Source organism: Heterocephalus glaber, unplaced genomic scaffold, assembly GCF_053883595.1.
Source record: "Heterocephalus glaber isolate CG9 unplaced genomic scaffold, H.glaber_assembly_v1.0 deba00001444, whole genome shotgun sequence".
Lineage (NCBI taxonomy): Eukaryota > Metazoa > Chordata > Mammalia > Rodentia > Bathyergidae > Heterocephalus > Heterocephalus glaber.
In genome coordinates, this window is record NW_028258297.1 from 11,900,077 (window position 1) to 11,918,930 (window position 18,854).

At 35.5% G+C, this 18,854-nt stretch overlaps 1 protein-coding gene across 50 annotated transcripts in view; it reads left to right on the plus strand.

Annotated features, from left to right (window-relative positions):
* Positions 1 to 18,854, plus strand: part of Rbfox2 (RNA binding fox-1 homolog 2) — a 262,069-nt gene that overhangs the window by 183,764 nt on the left and 59,451 nt on the right. For all 50 annotated transcript variants that reach the window (XR_015452318.1, XR_015452317.1, XR_002395334.2 and 47 more), the window contains one exon: positions 10,763 to 10,984. Coding sequence is in view for 47 of the 50 variants with exons in the window: in XM_021259063.2 (XP_021114722.1) it covers positions 10,763 to 10,984 (222 nt within the window). In the remaining 3 variants the exon portion in view is untranslated. The remainder of the gene's footprint in view (positions 1 to 10,762; positions 10,985 to 18,854) is intronic.

Sequence of the window (18,854 nt, forward strand, 5' to 3'; positions counted from 1 at the left end):
GCGAGGTCCTGAGTTTGATCTCCAGTACCAAAAAAAAAATTGTGTACAAATGAGCAGATGAGTAAAAAGGAAAAAGGCGTTTTAAGCAGAAACTGTAATAGGTGCAACAGAAAGTGGTAACACAACGCAACTGTCTTTTCAGGGTGCTGTACACTTTAGACTTCTGCTTGAGCTGATCCATTGTCATCTCTCAGGTGGATTATTATAATAATCTCCTAAATGGGTCCACCTGCATTCCGCCTTTGCCAAGCTATCCATTTAAAACGTAAAGTCTGACCACAGCACTTTTTTTGCTCAAAACTTGCACTGGCTGGTAAAAACCCAAATCCTTGCAGTAGCAGTAAATTTTACAAGATTTCTCCCTGGTGTCACTCTTTCTCCTCTGCTACCTTTATCACTTCATCTCCTGCCACTTTGTTCCTTGCTCTTTCCAGTCTGATCACACAGGCCTCCATGATCCTACTTTGAATGAGTTGAGCATGTTTTGATCTCTAGGTCTTCCTTTTGTCTGGGGAGCTCTTCTAGCCAGATATATAGGTGCCTTTATGCCTAGCCTAAAGGAATCTGATCAGATGTTACCTATCCAATTACCTGTAGAAAATAGAAATCTTCTAGCCCTCCAGCCCTGATACTTCCTACTCTTTACTTTTCTCCGTAACACACCATCTGTTTATTGTTTTGCTTGTCTATTGATGATTTTCTTTTCTTTTTTTTCAAATTGTGATGGTTTCCTAGCAGAAAATGGAGTGTCTAACACATGACAGTGCTTATTGAACAATGGGTGGCAAGAATTGAAGCTGACTAGGTAGAATATATCTAGGCATGACTTCATACAAAGGTGTTTGGACTTGACTCACAGGGTTTTGAGAAGAGTATTAACTAAAACAATATTAGCTTTAAGTTGTACTTACTGTAAAGATTCCGGAAGCTGCTTGGAAAATAAGTGAGATTAAGGAGAATTATTAAAATAGAGATTATTTACATGACCTGGGTGAGGATTGTTGAGTACAGAAACTCATTTTTCTTTTCCTTTGCCATAGTACATAACATGAACTCTGAAAATCATCCTTTCAGTTTTCATATGTATTTTAAAAGAATTCTAATTTTTCATTTTGAATAATTATTTATATTATGGTAACTTCCTGAAGAGCTGATGCAGCTATTAACAGTAAAGTACTATCTTTTTACACACATTGCACTTTAGAAACAGGTATTCAGTTTAGCAAACATTCTCCAAAGAGCAAGTACTACATGCCCATCATCCCTTCTTTCAGTGAAAAAGGTCAGAAGTCTACGTTCAGTCCCTGACCAGCTTAGGGACTTTTTGTGAAATAGAGAATACATAAGATACCATTTCACTCTGGTCATAGATAAAATGCAGTTTTGTTTTAGGAAGGGAATAGGGAAATTTTACATACATACATATATATACTGTGTGTGTGTGTGTGTGTGACATGAATTTCCCCACTTTAAAGAAGTAGAGTATGATGGAATGCTCAAAATAAAATCTATGTAGTATAATTAAATATTTCATAATTCTGAAGATACTATAAAACCTTTGGATTACAGCCAGCCATGCACTAAGTTCCAGTCAGGTAGGTGGAATTCTACCTGAACCTAGAAATGGTAGACTTCATGTATAGATTTTTTTCTCTAAATTTTATTCTAAACCTAACTTACAACTATTTTTAAAAACACCCTGCTTTAACATGTGGATGATATAAACTTAATTATCCATGAAGAAAAAATACAGAGTAAATTATAGTGAAAAGTTTGGGAAGAATCATTATCCATGGATTACATAAGTCACCAGGGACATTGAATAAGATGGCTAACCATCAATTGTGTATAAGGGCCTTCTGTCTCCAAGAAAGGAGGAAGCTGAACCAGAGCAGCTCTGGTGGTCTCTTGTTACTGGTAAAAGACTCATGGATATTTGAGGCTCTAAGTACTGCTTTAAGGAGAAATGGAAGAAAGAGGTTAAACAGGTTAAGAGGTTAAAGACTTCAGACTATTACAGGATTTGTTGCATTTAACCTAGCAGACTTAGTTTGAATGGCTTTATTCTGTAATGTTTATTTTGCTGTTTTTTGCTGTGAGAGATGGCAGAACTCAGTCTCAGAGGTCAGTTTGGTCTAGCTGTTCACCGAATAATTCAAAAGAAGGCTTGTGTGTGTGTGTATGTGTGCGTGTGTGTTTTGAAGACAAATGATTTGAAGACAGGTTTGCAATATTTTGTATCCACCAAGCCTATACCGGACCTTATACCAGTGCCTGTCATTTATTGTTATTCTAAGCATGGAAGTAAAGTGTGTTATATTATCTGTTTAGTTTTTATTTTATGTATTATTTGTTTACAAGAGTTCAAGATTACACTCCTCCCTTCCCACACAGCATCTTCCCTTCACATGGCAGCAACACGCTCATATTTTGGGTCATGATTCTTATACCTACTGTAAAAGAAGGTTCCATTATTAGGCTTGTATATCAGTAGATTTTCATTTTTGAAAAAAAAATAATGTTTATTCCCGTATCTATAGCTTCTATATAAGAAAATAATTCATTACTTTCAGGAAACTTAGGTTTATTGCTGCCATTACTTTCCTTTTATGATCTAAACCCTGTTTGATTTCTGCCTGTCTTCTCTGGGTATAGATGCTTCAGGACATTTTCTGGAGGCTGCCCCCATTATCCTCTTCCTCTTTGCCAGCCACAGCCTCTAAAGCAGTATTATCAGAGTGTGCTATATATACCAGCTATATGAAAAAGTATCAGGGGCAGGGATTTAGCTCAGTGGTTCCACCCTCTGCCTCTCAAGCACAAGGTCCCGAGCTCAATCCTCAATACAAAAAAAAAAAAATTATCAAGAGTCCCACTGCAACTCATGGAATGCTAATCTGTAGGGAAAGGATCTTTTTAAACATTTTCTCTGACTGGTTGTTCAGTATAACAAGATATAGTCATTTCTGCTGTCCAGGAACAAGGTAAAAAATTTGGTTTTAGGTGTATTGTAGAAGTGGTTTCCTACTGCATAGGGTCAACAATGTATCTTATTGTTGAATCTGCAGCAGGAATAAATTGTCTTTGAACTCCTTAGAATTAGATAATGCTTCACTTAAATTTAATATTTCCATGGTAGCTTTTTTTTTCTATAATCATTATTATATAATACGTTTTTGTGAGCCCTCTTGGGATCCTTTCATATACTAAGTTCCAAACACCCAGGTGGATATGTACCTATATGTAGAAATCAGAGTTCACAAATAGATTTTTTTTCCTCTAAATTTCAAATTTAGGTTATAATTTATACTTGTTGTAAATTAGAAAATGCATTACTTTTACCAGAAATATTTTCTTTTTTCTTTCTTTTTTTTTTTTTTTTTGGTACCAGGGATCAAACTCAGGACCTTGTGCTTGCAGGCAGGCACAGTGCCACTGAACTAAACCCTTGGCCCTACTAGAAATATTTTTTAAGATTAGTAGACACAAACACAACACTTTATGCTTTGGTATTCAGACTGTGAATCTTTGTAGAGGTGAGAAGAGGAAAACACTCTTATTCTGTAGCTCCCCCTCCCCCATTCTGGTAGTATGAAAAGTACAAACAGTACAATAGATAACTTGAATGTTTTTAGACTATAAATTAGCATTATTTTGTCTTACATGTTTATCCATTTTATTCCTTTGGATATTCCTAGTTTATCATTCTTGTACAGATTTGGTTTTTAAAATTGATTCTAGATTTTAAATCCAGAGTTTCTCTTACCTTTCTGAGATAACAGGTTATGTTGTTGCTTTCTCCCTCTTGTCACAGACATATGGGCAAAAGTCGCTTCTTTTGGTAGCAGACATGGGGTCCTTGTCTAGGTACTCAGTTAAGAGCTTTTTCATTGTTATTATTATTATTATTATTATTATTATTATTTTTTTTTTTGGTACCGGGGATCGAACTCAGGACCTTGTGCTTGGGAGGCAGGTAGGGGCACCAACTGAGCTAAATTCCTGGCCCTCAGTTAAGAGCTTTTTATAAATACTTTTAAATCACAGGCAGGTAAGGTTTGAAATCTGAGCCTATCTAAGCAAATCCCAGTGAATAAAAATGATACAAATTGTAAAACACTTGAAAAGTAAAAATATTTTATTTCTCTTATAATCCTAGAGAAATAATTTACATACAGCATTGGAAAAAATCATCAGTGACGTTGCCAGTGGCGATATAAACTCGTGAGAATATACTCTCCCTAAATAATGAAGTTGTTTGTTCATTTTTTCAGGCCAGAGAATGAACCCAGGGCCTTGCACATGCTAAACAAGTGCTCTACCCTCAGCTACAAACTAGGCCCATGAAGTAATATTTCTGAGGATGATGTGAATACAATTAATACCAATCTGTTTGTATTCATAATCTATTTTGACTGTATATATAACAGAGGAATTGGGAAACTTTTAGGATTTGCAGCCTGTCGTTAGAAGCAGCATAACACTAGATTGTGTATCTACATAGAAGTAAAGATTACCAAAGTAAAAAGTTAGAGTAAAGCTGAAAAATAATTGGGGAGATCTGAACAAGAATGCCTTTCTCTCTCCACAGATCACATTTTATCCTCGAAAAATGAAGACAGTTATATTTGCAGCCATTCTTTTGTGTTCACATATAATACTTGATGCATAACTTTATTTTTAGCACAAATACCATCAGTTTTGTGTTTTTCTTATCTTTTCAATTTGTCCTACAAATCTTAGGCACAGTTTTATTTTTGTCCTTATGTCTCTTCCCATGTTAGAATAACATGTTATAGATGCTTAAATATTAGTACATAAATGATTCAAATAACTTTTCAGAGTAGTTCAGTAGGAACAGAGAACAAACTTAGAAACAATAACGTTTCACTTGCTCTTTCATTTAATACAACAACATTGTAAAGTAAATAGACCATTTTGTGGATGAAGAAACAAGCTAGAAAAGGTTAAATGATTCATTATTTTCTGGTAAGAGGTAGGCTCAAGATATAAATTTGGATCTATCAGATTCATGCTGTTTTCTTCTACTTCCCATGTAAGCTTGGGAGAAAGGACACAATTGAACCTAAAATATATTTGGAAGTTACCCATAGGTGACTTCACCTGATAGTTGAAGCTTCGACATTGCTGTGAGTGAGGGAATAGACTGATAAAAGCATTGAAACTCAGTCTTTGGGTTATTACATTTTCATTCTTTGATGGGAACTAGTTATGGTAATAGTATACAGAGTGAGTATTCGTTATCCCAAATGCTTGAGGTCAGGTGTGTCTCCTATTGCAGAGTTTATTGGGGGTTTTGAATATTTGCAAAGACTTTATTTACTAGTTGCACATCCCTAATCCAAAAATCTAAAATTAGAAATGTTACAGATCCAAAACTTTTTGAATATCATGTTGCCAAACAATTTCAGATTTCAAAACATTTTAAATTTTCTAATTAGCCATGCTTAATTTGTGTTTGAATTCAAAATGATAAAAACATTTAGTATGTTTCAGGTAATATACCAGAAGACCACACATGATGTGGATTGCCATTATTACTACCTATGATTTAAAGGAAAAAAGACCCCTTTCTTAACTCAGAAATTAATAATTACATCAGGTTTTTACTCACAGCAGCTCAACACTCTTAAATCTGTTTGTAAGATGAAAAGAAATCGTGTGCATAAAGCATAAACATGTGTTGATTTCTTTTCTTTCCTAATGGTACTCTGCCTTCCTATCCCCACGTTCTTTGATCTGATATCAACCCAAGAAAGATAGCAACATTTATTTCATTATGTATTATCCCTTGTTAGTCCCTCTAGCCAAAAAAAGCAATTTGCTGAAGTGTGCACATATGTGACTTTTGTCTTCCTGCATTTAATAAATATTTAATACATTGTTATTATTATTCTATAAGACGATCCTCACCAATCATAATGAATCTTTTAATCTAACAGGGCAGATAAGATACACATTTGGATATGTTGAGTATTAAGCTTTGAATTTAAATGTGTTATACCCAGTAGTAGTAGCACAAGGTTAAGAACTACAAGAGAAAGTTAATGATTCATTTTCTGAGGTGAGATGTGCTTTAGTTGTTTCACCTGTTGTATTAAAAACAAAACATTTTCCTTTAAACATGGAGGTAAATTTAGGCCTAGAAATAATCACATGAACTGTTGTCTCACAGGTTGTTTGGAGGCTATTGTACTTCTCTCCTAAACTTAGAACTCTGGAATGTGGTCTGGAAATTTCATAGAAATATGAAATCACTTAACATTTTTAGTAATAGTAATATATCTTGGGAAAAATATCCAGACATTGAAAGAGTAAGTGAGATAAAATATAAAATTACTCCTCTCTCAAATTTATTCTCTTCATATATAAACATAATTGTTGCTATATTTTAACAAAATTTTAAATATTTCTAGAAATAAAAGGTATTCTTGACATCCTAATATAGGCCAGCATTTCACTTGTTCTAAGAAGACAGTCTCAGAGTGGCTTGCGTTTCTTCAAAATGCAAACGCCTAGGCTACAAGTAGATCGTAGAAAATGTTTTTACCTTTCTCGCTCTTCCACTCCTAATTGATGTGTTTATTCAGTTGACTGAGCCAGCTCTGTCAAGACTTCCCCTGTGGGAGAATTCATACTGTGTGCTTGTGTGCCAGAGTCTCATTCCCAGCAGAGCCAGGGTGGAGAATAAAGGCTGGAGGCAAAGCCAGGGGTCTTTGAGGAGGAGCATTGTCAAAGCCAGAGACAAGTCCTCTTGGTGTATTAATCCTTGAAAACTAGGTCTTTTAGCCTTTACTAGTTATACAGTAGACTCTCCCTATAGACTCCTGCGAGGTGATATGCATGCCCAGGGCCAGCAAGCAGATCTGCAGTGACCTTTTGTGCCTTCACTCTGCTCATTCACTATCCCACCTGAATTTGAATTCTTTTCTCTTTGCTATCTGCCTTTAAGCCAGTGAACTTGTTTTTTTTTGGGGGGGGGGGGTTGGTACCAGGGATCGAACTCAGGACCTTGCGGTTGCAAGGCAGGCGTGGCACCACTGAGCTAAATCCCTGGCCCCAAAGCCAATGAACTTGTGAGGGTTACTGGACCAGTTTATTTCATATAGCTAGATAAGTATGGATAGAGTGCCTAAGAATTTGGAGGACAAGGAAAAGAATTATTTTATTTTATTCTAAGGACTCCCAGAATGGCTAAAGAGAAATCATATATAGGATACTGATTTAGAGAATGAAAAGAAATTATGTAGTGATGAGAGACAGAGACTCTTTCCCTGAGCAGTTTTATGGGTGAAGAGCTTAATATTTTTACAGCATAATTTGTAAGAACTAAAAGTATTTTTTTATGTAAAACGATTCTTAGTACCAAGTAGAAATGATTATTGAACACTGAAGACAGCTGAATTTTTAATATATATGACCTGTAAGTGGACAACAATTAGGAATTTTTATTTCCAGGAAGGTCACAGCCATGTTTTTAAGAGTAGCGCAGTAATTCACTGCTTTGGCATTGACTTCCCCTTGTTGATTGTATTTTTCCTTTTTATTTCTTTTGGACCAGATTTTTAAGTTGTATTTTTCTTGTCATTCTTCTTGATATTAAAACAATATATTAGTAGGTTTTATTTTTATTACTTTTTTTTTTTTTTTTTGGTACTGGGGATCAAACTGAGGACCTTCTGCTTACAAGGCAGGCGTCGGAACCACTGAGCCAAATCCCTGGCCCAGTAGGTTTTATTTTTAAAAGTAGTACATGCATAATAGGGGCATGAGGAAACTTTTGGATGTTTTGAATAGATATTTTTACTATCTTAAGTGTGATAATGACTTCATGAGAATACATGCCTATGCATCAAAACTTAACCAAATTGTTTACTACAAATAGTTACAGTTTATTTCATGACAGTTATACTTCAATAAAATGATACAAAATTTTTTTCTGATGTGATGACTAAAAGCTTGGTGTTTCTATTGTTTTGTGGGGGTTTTTGGTACCGGGGATTGAACTCGGGTCCTTGTGCTTGCGCAGCAGGCAGCGAAACCACTGAACTAAATCCCCAGCCCGGCTTGGTGTTATTTTGATGCTATATGTATTTCCATGACTGATACTGAGATTGAACATTTTTTATTAGCTATTTGTATTTCATCTTCTATGAACTGTTAAGTTATATCCTTTGCCTCTTTTTCTGTTGGGGTTTGTGTATGTGTGTCTTGTCAATATACATAATCCAATCTTGCATTAATGGTAACCCACTATCTATCTTACCAGCTTCTAATATTTTATCGCAGTTGATTTTTCTTTTGATTTCAAAATTCATTTCTCCTCTTACTTCCTCCATTTCTTTTTCTTTCTCTTTGGTCTTTCCTTCTTAACCAGCAGAGACAAAGCTGTCATTTTGGTTGCTTGCCGTCTGGTTTTAAGGTGTCCTGTCTTAAAAATCCCCTGTACCTCAGTTACATTCCTAATTTTTCTTAGATTTTACAATTTTAGTTCTTACATTAGATTTTATTCCTTCTGAATTTTTTTGGTATGACAGATGAGCTGATTTTATTTTTTTGGTGGTGGGGTGGATAACCCAACTTTTGCAAATGCCGTAAGATACATTTCCATATAAACTTGAATCTGTTTTAGAACTGTATTCTGTTAATTTCTTTGTATATTCTTACTATTTAATTACAGTAGCTTGTGATAAGTTTTAATATATGATAAAGCATGTCTCCTTTTCCAAACTTTGCTTTTTTTTAGACTTTCTTTGCAATTTTCCCTATAAAAATAAATAGTACACTTTCTTTCACTAGACATCACTGGGAAAGACATTAGATATATATTTTATTTTGGGATGGTTAACACTTTTATATTAAATAAATGTTTTTAAAAATATAATTTTTATTTAGATTTTATTGTATGTTACATGTTTTTTATTATAGTATTAATGATCACTGTTTTTTTGGTACTGGAGATGGAACTGGGGACCTTGCACTTGCGAGGCAGGCAGCAGAACCACAGAGCTAAATCACCGGCCCTGACAGTCATTGTTTTTGAATAACTGGTTATTGCTAATTTAAAAATAAACCTTACAAGTTTTTATTACTAGGTCTACTAATTTGTAGTTTATTGGTTTGGATTTTCTAGGTATATAATCATATTTATAAAGATAATTGGTCTCTGATTTTTATTTCCATTTCCTTTGTTATGTAAAATAATAGGGCTGGATGGTTTATTTGATTGTTAATAACAGTGATGTTAATACTGAATAATCTATTATGATGTTTACTGTGGCTTTTTATTATCTTATTTTTCATTTTTTTGGTATACTTAACATAATAACATTTATCACATATTTTAATGAGTTCCAACAATTTAATAAATCTGTGTGACCATCACCCACAAGATACATAACAACTCCATCATCCTAGATTGTTTCACTGTACCAAAATTCAATCAGTGCTTTTCTACCCCTAAGCAGAAGCAAGTACATTCTCATTTCTATTCCATGCATTAATTATTCCTACTCTGATACTTATAAGTAGAATTATACTGTGTATGTGTTATGTTGTAGCTAACTTCTTCATCCAGTACAAGATTTTTTTAAGTTCTTAGTAGCATTCCATTTTATGAATAAACCACAATTTGCTTACACATTCTCCTGTTGATCCATAGTTGTTTTCAATTGAGACTATTGTGAATTAGGCTTCCATGAACATTCTGGTACAGATGTTAGTGGAAACATACGGCTTCATTTTTTTAGGTAAATCCAAAGGATGTTTTAACTTATAAAAGTAAAATGGCAAAACATTTCTAGAAGGTAGATAATACATTTCATATGTCAACAAATAGTGTATGAAAGTTCTTCTCTATGTCTCTGTCAACATTTGGTGATTTCAGTCTTATATTTTAGATACTCTAGTGGTTGTAAAATGGTATCTCATTTTGGTTTTAGTTTTATGTCCTTGATGACTAGTGTTGAGCACACTTATTCATGCATTTTCTGCCCATTTGTTTATCTTCTTGTAGAAAGTGACCCTTGCCTCTTGTGCTCCTTTTTTTTTCGTACTGGGGATCAAACTCAGGACCTTGTGCTCGCAAGGCAGGTGCGGTGCCACTGAGCTGAATACCTGGCCTATTTTTTTTGGAAAAGAGTCTTCAGGTTGGCCTTGAACTCACTGTCTAATCCAGACTGGCATCAAACTTAGAGCAATCTTCCCGCTTCACCCTCCCAAGTGCTGGGATTACAAGCATGTTGCCACTATTCCTAGCTGTTAGCCTGTTTTTAAAAACTTGGTTTGTTTTTATTGTGATCTATAACAGGGTCTTATAAATTCTGGAGGTGTGTTCCTTATAAGATTTATATATTGGTGGATATTGTTTCCCAGTCTTTGTCTTTTATTCTTGTGTCTTTCAAAAAGCAGATGTTTTCACATTCTGATCAGTTCAGTATATCGAGTTTTAATGGTTCTGTTTTTTTATATCCTAAGAATTCTTTGCCATTTAAAAGTTGTGAAGATTTTCCTTTGTTTGTTTTTAGAAGTTTTATAGTTTAGCTGTTACATTTAGGTCTTCTTTTTTCAAGTTAACTTTTACACATTTGGAATAGAAGTGGAGATGTGTTTGGTTTGGTTGTTGGTTTTGTTTTTTCATCAGGTATTTAGTTCACTTGTTTAAAAGATTTTACCTTTAAAGTAATTATGTGACAATGATTTAAATAAAGCTATTCTCCCCTCCACCCCCCATTTATTCTAGGGTAACCAGGAGCCAACAACAACTCCTGAAATGGTTCAGCCTTTTACTACCATCCCATTCCCACCACCTCCACAGAACGGAATTCCTACAGAATATGGAGTGCCACATACTCAGGACTATGCCGGCCAGACCAGTGAGCATAACCTGACACTCTATGGAAGTACGCAAGCCCATGGGGAGCAAAGCAGCAACTCGCCCAGCACACAGAATGGATCTCTTCCGGTATGTGAATTAGAAGGTGAAAGAAGAGTGCATGTCAATCACACTGAAATTGTCACCTCACTCATAAGACCAGAACCTCTGTGAGCTAATTTAACATTTCCATTCCATTCCTTAGCCTGTGTGTAATTTCAGTTCTACTCCAAGCATTGTGGCTAGAAAATAGGGAGTTTGAAGTAAAACAGGAACTATTGGTCTAGGAATGAGGCGGACAATAGCAAGGTAAGTACATTGGTAAAAAATAAATGTAGGGATGCTACTATTTTCAGCTTCAACAGGAGTGTCTGCTATGCAAAAGCCCATGGTCCCACTCCTGTCCTCACCTATATAGTCTCTCAGCAGCATTTTCCATGTTGCCTCCACAACATTGGGTGCTTTGTTCCTCCTCTGTTCAACTTTTAAAAGCTGTAGTGTGCCAAGTTTGGGTCCTGGAACCCCTTTCCCTATTTTATATTTTGCCTTTGTGTAACTAGATACCAAATTTTATTCTTTTCTTTTTTTTTTTGGTACCGGGGATTGAACTCGGGTCCTTGCGCTTGCGCAGCAGGCAGCAAAACCACTGAGCTAAATCCCCGGCCCCTAGGTACCAAATTTACTTAACTTGCTCAAGGAAATCCTGGGAGTCATTCTTCTCTTTCTTTTGTCACTACCTCTAATCCGTTTACACGTCATGGCAACACCAACTCCATAATTTTTTACTACTTCAGCCCCTTCTCTTCATCTTACTGCTACAGATGAAAGAGCCAGTTCTTTTGCCAGATTGGTAGGGCTTGAATCCCAATATAGCCAGTTACTTAATCTCCCTCTGACTTGAGAAGATACATGAAGATAGTAGTACCTACTATTATGAAAAGAAAATAATAGTAGTTACCTCAAGAGGCTGTTAGGAGATTTGAGTTTGATTGAGGCAAGGTATTTATCATTCTCATCATCAGTGTAGTCAAAACCCCATCACTTAACTTCCTGTGTTCCTGCTGCCTAACTTAGCCATTCTCCACATAGTAGCCAAGATGATTTTTACCTTTTAATCCAAATTGTACTGTTTTCCTACTTAATTCTAAAAGTTTTCTAACACAAGTAGAATAAAACTCAAGCTCTATATGGGGTTTTCTAATCTCCCCAGCCCACCTCTGACCTCACCCCTTTGTACTTACTTGCTAAAGTAAAAAGAAATAAATTAGCCAAAAATATGTATCACATGCATATCAACACTCAGAAAATTGTGTTGTCTGTGGGCTAAGGATATCTAAGGATAAAAATATACTCTTATCAAAAAAAGCTATCTCATTTTTTTTTAACCTGTAGTTTTTAGATTTCACTTTTTCCCTTCTGGTATCAGATTACCAGAAGGAAAGCTTTATTCAGACTTTAACCCAGTTAATACGATTTACTTCCAAATAAACATTTAGGCTTATTGTGGAAGCTTCTGTTATGTAAGGACAGATTAAACCTATAAGTACCTGGTGTGGGGGGGATGAGGGTGGTGGTTACTAGAGATTGAAACCAGGGCCTTTACACTGAAGTACATCTCCAGTTCTTTTTAAATTTTAAGTTGCTAAATTTCCTAGGTTGGGCTCTAGCTTACAGTCCTGTCTCAGCATCCCAGAATGCTGGGATTGTAGGTGTGCACCACCATGCCAGGCTATTTTCTTTTATTATATATTGGACCACCCAGAAATACCTTTCTTCAATGTTGATTAGTTATATCTAGGCACTTGATTTTTATACTTCGTAAGTAGGACTATAATTGGCCGTTTGTTTGAGGAGTCTTATAAAGACAGGTAACAAATGAGCCTTTTCATAGCATTTGTTCTAGAATCATGAATTTCCAAGGTGATCTGTTGGCTGCATTGCCAAATAACTTTCAAATGATCATGCATTCAAAGACCTACCAGAATAGCTATTTCAACCAAAGGAATGAAAAAAACGAAATAGATATAATTATTAAAATCAAGATATAATTATTAAAATCTCTGTTCTAATCAGTGGTCTTGTTACTATTTTTTCTATTTCTAGTCTCATCAGTTTTGGTAATTTGTAACTTTCTAGGAATCTGTTTCATCTAAATTTACAATTTTGTTTGTGTAAAGTTATAATAATGTCCTGTAATCCTTTTAATTTTCTATAGAGCCTGTAGTAGCATCCCATCTTTCACTGTTGATTTTGATAATTTATGTCTTCTTTCTTGTTTTCCTTGGTCACTGTAACAGATTTGTTAAGTTTGCAGGTCTTTCCAGAAAACCAGCTTCTGCTTTCATTGCTTTTCTTTTTTTTTGGTATCAGGGATGGAACTCAGGACCTTGTGCTTGCGAGGCAGGCAGGCATGGTGCCACTGAGCTAAATCCCCGGCCCACTTTCATGATTTTAATTGTCTTCTTGTTTTATAGTTTGTTGAGTTCCACTCTTCTCTATACTCTTTGCTGTCTTCTGCTTGGTTGGAGTGTGATTGGGTCTGTTTTCCTGGCTTCTTGAGAAGGAAACTGAGATGATTGATTTTAGCTAAAATTTTCTTCCTTTCTGTGTTTAAAGCTTTAAGTTTCTCTTTAGTAGGTTCTCTTAAAAGATGATATACTATTTTTTCACTTTCATTTCAGGACACTTTCAAAAGTTCCTTAGGGTTGTGGTTCCCCCTCCCCCCTGGATTAATAGAAACGTGTTACTTGTCTTTATTTTTTGAGTCAGGAACTCACTAAGTTGCTCAGCTAGCCAGGCTGGGCTCAAATGGGCAATCCTCCTGTCTCAGCCTCCCAGAATACTGGGATTACAGATGTGTACCACCATCCTTGGCTATATTGTGTTAATTTCAAATGTTGAGGATTCCCCAAATTTCTTTCTTTTGTTTATTTGTAATTTAATTTCTTTGTGGTTTGAGAACATACTTTGATTTAAAATTGAGACTTGTTTTATGATTTAGTAGATAGTCTCTCCTACGAAACATTCTTAATCAATTGGCCCTTTTATCAATATGAAATGTTCCTGTTTGTCTCTATGAATATTTCTTGCCTTGTCTATTTTGTCTGATAGTAATATAACCACTTCGGCCCTTTTATAGTTGCTGTTTGCATGATATAACTTCTTCTATCATTCTGTTTCAACCTCTTTGAATCTAAAGTATGTCTTTGTTTAAAATTTTTTCCATCTTTTTATTGAAGCATTCAATCTATTTACATTTTAGTATGATTATTAATATGGCTAGATTTATGTCTGCCATTTTACTATGGCTTATGTCTTTTTTGTTGTTGTTGTTGTTCCTCTATTCATCTTTACTGGTTTCTGTTAAATAATTTATTTGCATTGTTGTCCTAGTACTTGAGTACTTTGAAACTCACCACATTTGATATTTGACATATTTTGACATGTAAATGTCTTAGTACCCGTTATTTGTTTGTTACACAATGTGCAAGGTAGAACTTGTCAGTGTCCATTTTATTGCATCGTGACTTACTACTCTTTACAGACAAAACGATGTGTGTGGAACTTGTTTTTGGTACTGGTTGCACCTCCCAGAACCAATTAATGACAAGTACCAGGGTGCCACTGTATTTCTTAGACCTTGGTCAAAGGATTACATATGTCTTTGACTTACCACAACCTATGGATGAGTTTATTCAGGTAAAATACAGCAGCTTTGCTCTCATGTACTTCCATTCTTCACACTCCTTTGTGCTATTGTGTGTGTGTAGTTGTGTACATGTGTGTATGTGTATACGTGTATATAGTAGAAATGTAGTAATATAATTATTACTTTAAACAATCTTATGCATCTCATATGAAGACTTTTCTTTTTTAAGGGCAGTTTTAGGCTCACATCAAAATTGAGAAGTTGCAAATGTGCTCCATAGAGTTTTTGCTCCCGTACATGCCTGGCCTCCCCCACTATCAGCATCCCACATTAGAATGGTACGTTTGTTAAAATTGATAGAGACCTGTGTTCACACCCCAAATCTGTAGTTTATATTAGGGTTTATTCTTGGTGTTATATATTCTGTGTACTTGGATAAAACATTTATCATCATCATAGTATCATACATAGTAGTTTCATTGCCCTAAAAATTCCATGTTCTTTTGTTCATCCTTCTTTCCCTCCCCAACTGCAGTCAACGGCGATCTTTTTACTGTCAGCCTAGTTTTGCCTTCTCCAGAATGTAGTTGAGTTGGAATCATGCAATAGGTAGCTTTTTTCAGATTGGCTTTTTTCACTTAGTAATGTGCGTTTAAGATTCCTACATGGTTTTTTAAGGCTTGACAGTTCATTTCTTCTTACTGCCTAGTAATGTTCTATTGTATGGTTATTCCATATTTATCCATTCACCTATGGAAGGGTATCTTGGTTGCTTCCAAGTTTGGGCAGTTATGAATAAAGATGCTACAAGCATTCACATGCAGAGTTTTTCTGGACTTAAGTTTTCAACTCTGCCTAAACACCAAGGGACACAGTTGCTGGATCACTCAATGAAAGTATTGTTAGTTTCACAGAAACCACCAAACTATCTTCCAAGGAGGCTATCAGGTTTTTTGTTTCCACCAGCAATAAATTAGAGTTCCTTTTATTCCACATCCTTATCAGTATTTGGTGTTGTTACTGTACTGGATTTTGACCATTCTAGTAGAACTTCATTGTTGCCTAAATTCTCATTTTCTTGAGATACAATGTGGAACATCTTTTATATGCTTGTTTGCCAACTATAGATCTTCCTCAGTGAGAGCTCTGTTCAGGTCTTCAGCCATTTTTTAATCAAGTTGTTTTCTAGGGTTGAGTTTTCAAATTCTCTGGATATTTTGAAAATAGTTTTTTTGAAAATAATTTAGCATTTCTGGTAATCTTCATAACACCCTGTAGATCCAAGGTAATATCCAATGTCATTCCCTTTCAGCCTTTAAGCTTCCTTTTAGTATTTTCTATTTGATAGGTCAGTTTGAAACAAATTTCCTTTGTGTTAATCTGGGAGTGTCTTTTTAGTGTACATTTTTTGTTTTTTGGTACCGGGGATCGAACTTGGGACCTTGCGCTTGTGAGGCAGGCGCTGGAACCACTGAGCTAAATCCCCAGCCCTAATGTACATTTTTTAAAGCCTAGTTTTGTTAGCTGTAGAATTCTTGGTTGAATTTCTCTCTCACCCCACAAATATAATAGGTGAACCCATTGTCCCCTGGCCTCTGATGAGACTCAGCTCATCTGATGAGAGATCAACTGTAATCCTGTTATTGTTACCCCATTTATACAAAGTTGTTATTCTCTTGCTGATAGCATTTTCTTGTTGACTTTGAGCTGTTTCTCTATGATGTGTCTAAAGATGAATTTCTTTGTATTTTATACTTCTGGTCTTTTGAGAGTTTTGGATCAGTTGATTAATTTTTTTCATAAATTTGGAATGATTTTGACCATGATTTCTTCAAATGCTTATTCTGTTTCTTCTCTGTTCCTGGGCTTCTTATTACACACACTTGCTGCTTTCCTACAGACATTTTTGTTTTCTGTTTCCACCAGCAGTTTTCTGAACCTAAACGGAATCTGAAGTTCTTTTCATTTTCCTTCAGACTTTTTTTTCTCTGCCCTTTAAATTGGATACCTTCTGTTGATCTTTTTTTGTACTTCACACATTTTTTATTTTGCCATCTCAGTCTAAATTCTATAGAGTGAATTTATTTGTTATTGTACTTTTAAACTCTATTTATATATTTATAATTTATAGTTCTCTGTTTTGTTATCCTATTTTTCCTTTATTTTTCTTTTGGGTCTTTGAGATAGGGTCTCACTATGTAGTCTAGACTATGTAGTTGAACTCACTGTATAACCTAGGCTGGCCTTGAAGTCACAGCAGCGATCCTCCTCCTTCGGCTTCCCAAGTTCTTCCTCACAGGCGGGTACTACCACACCTAGCCCAATTCCTGAAATATTTCTATATGCTACTTTAACATCATTTGCTAAATCCAACATCTGTGCCTGAGTTACTGCTCAGTTACTTCTAGTTACTGCTTCTTTTCTTAAATCTGTGTCATACCTTCCTGTATTTTATAATTTGCATGCCATTTTTATTCACATTAAACAGTTAATACTGTATTGTCTCTGGATTGTTACTTATTTTTCTGAGAGGCAGTATGTGAATGTGTTTTAAGCAATTTGCTTACTTTAAATTATGGAGTCTAACTCCTGCACAATGTAAAGCCACTGGTGTGTCTGCTTAGTGATTTTGTTATTTTTTCTTTTTATCCTAGCTAACAGTCACTCCTGTGTCTCCGTAGCTTATAGGATAGAGGATAGAGGTCATGCTCACACACCTGAAGCTTGTAGAGCTTTCCCCTTCTCTCAGTCCAAATGCTTGTGGATTGGGAAGTGCATTTGAAGTTCACCCTTTCTCAAGTCTGCCTGGAGTTTTCTTTTTGCTGAGTTGTTTCATGTCTCCTCTTCTCACCCATGTAGTTTCACACCCACACAGATATATGAGGAGAGCATTCCTTTTCCTGTTGCGATTCTCTTTTTTCTGGAATCTCCCTACTAGATTTCTGGCTTGTCTGCTACTCACTCTAATCAGACCACAACTTCAAGCTAGAAAATTATTCTCCTTGTTAGGTTCTTACCGAATTTGCCATTGTTAGCTGACAGAGCTCTTGTTTTAACTGCCCTTTCACCGCTCTACTCCCAGCCTACTGTCTGAAGTCAAATCTGCCCTCTTCAACAGCAAAAGCTGCTAGCGTTCATGGTCCTACATTACATTTGCAGACTCCTGTTGGTCTTATGCTAAGCTCTAAAATTTTTCAGGAAATGCCTGTTTTTTGCCTTTGACTGATTTACAGAACTGTGAATGCAGTTCTTGACAACTGTGTCCAATTTTATTATTGTCATTTTGTTTTGAGGGAAGGATTTACTGATCTGTATACACCATCATAGGCAGAAATTCCTCCCCTGAATCATTCTGTGGTATTTTAAAATTTCTCACAGCAACCGTCGTTAGTACAACCTATTTCTCTTTTTTTCCTCTCATTACCACCATTTGCCATTGTTTTAGATCCCCAGATTGTATGTTTCTAATGACAGTGATTAAAGGCAAGCTCTGTTCCTTAAAACAAATATATACAGTTAAAACTTGAGTCTCATCATTTCAGAAACTGATTATTATATAATTTTGTACAAGCTAATTTGAGTTCCTAAAGAAATATTGAAATAAGAATAGAAACCCATGGGCTGGGGATGTAGGTCAGTGGTACCATGCCTGCCTGGGAAGCGCAAGGTTCCGAGTTTGATCCCTGGTACCAAAAAAAAGAATAGAAACCCAGATGTTTAGATTGTGTGAGTCTATAAATGGTAAAAAATAGCTGAGCACAAAGTGGAAAATCCTTTGAGTTGTACCTATGGACAGAAATAGCACAAGTTCTATAATTTTAGGAAATTTTTAACAGTAACGCAAGACACTATTAGGAAGTTTTGCTGAAAGGTACCATTACCTTTTTAAAGAATAAATTTAAAATGTGAGGATGAATTCACTGCTGTTAGACCCTTTCCCTTTTGAAAAAGAGATTGTATGTGCACATACAAGTTTGGGGATGTGCTGTACAGAGGTAGAGATCAAGCAATATAGCAGTAATTCATAAATCTAGATTTGACAACATTTACATTATTCTATAAAGCTTTTACTAGCAATTTATATGTCTCATAAAATGGTCTAGCAATGTATGTGGCCAGTTAAATTCAAGAGGTAGGCAGAGCCAGACATGGTGGTACATGCCTATATAATCTCAGTGCTCTGGAAACTGAGGCAGGAGGATCACAAGTTTGAGCCCAGTCTGGGTAACCAAGTGACTTAGTACATCTTATCTCAAAATAAAAACTAAAAAAGGGCTGGTGATGTAGCTCTGTGCTGAGGTCTTGGGTTCA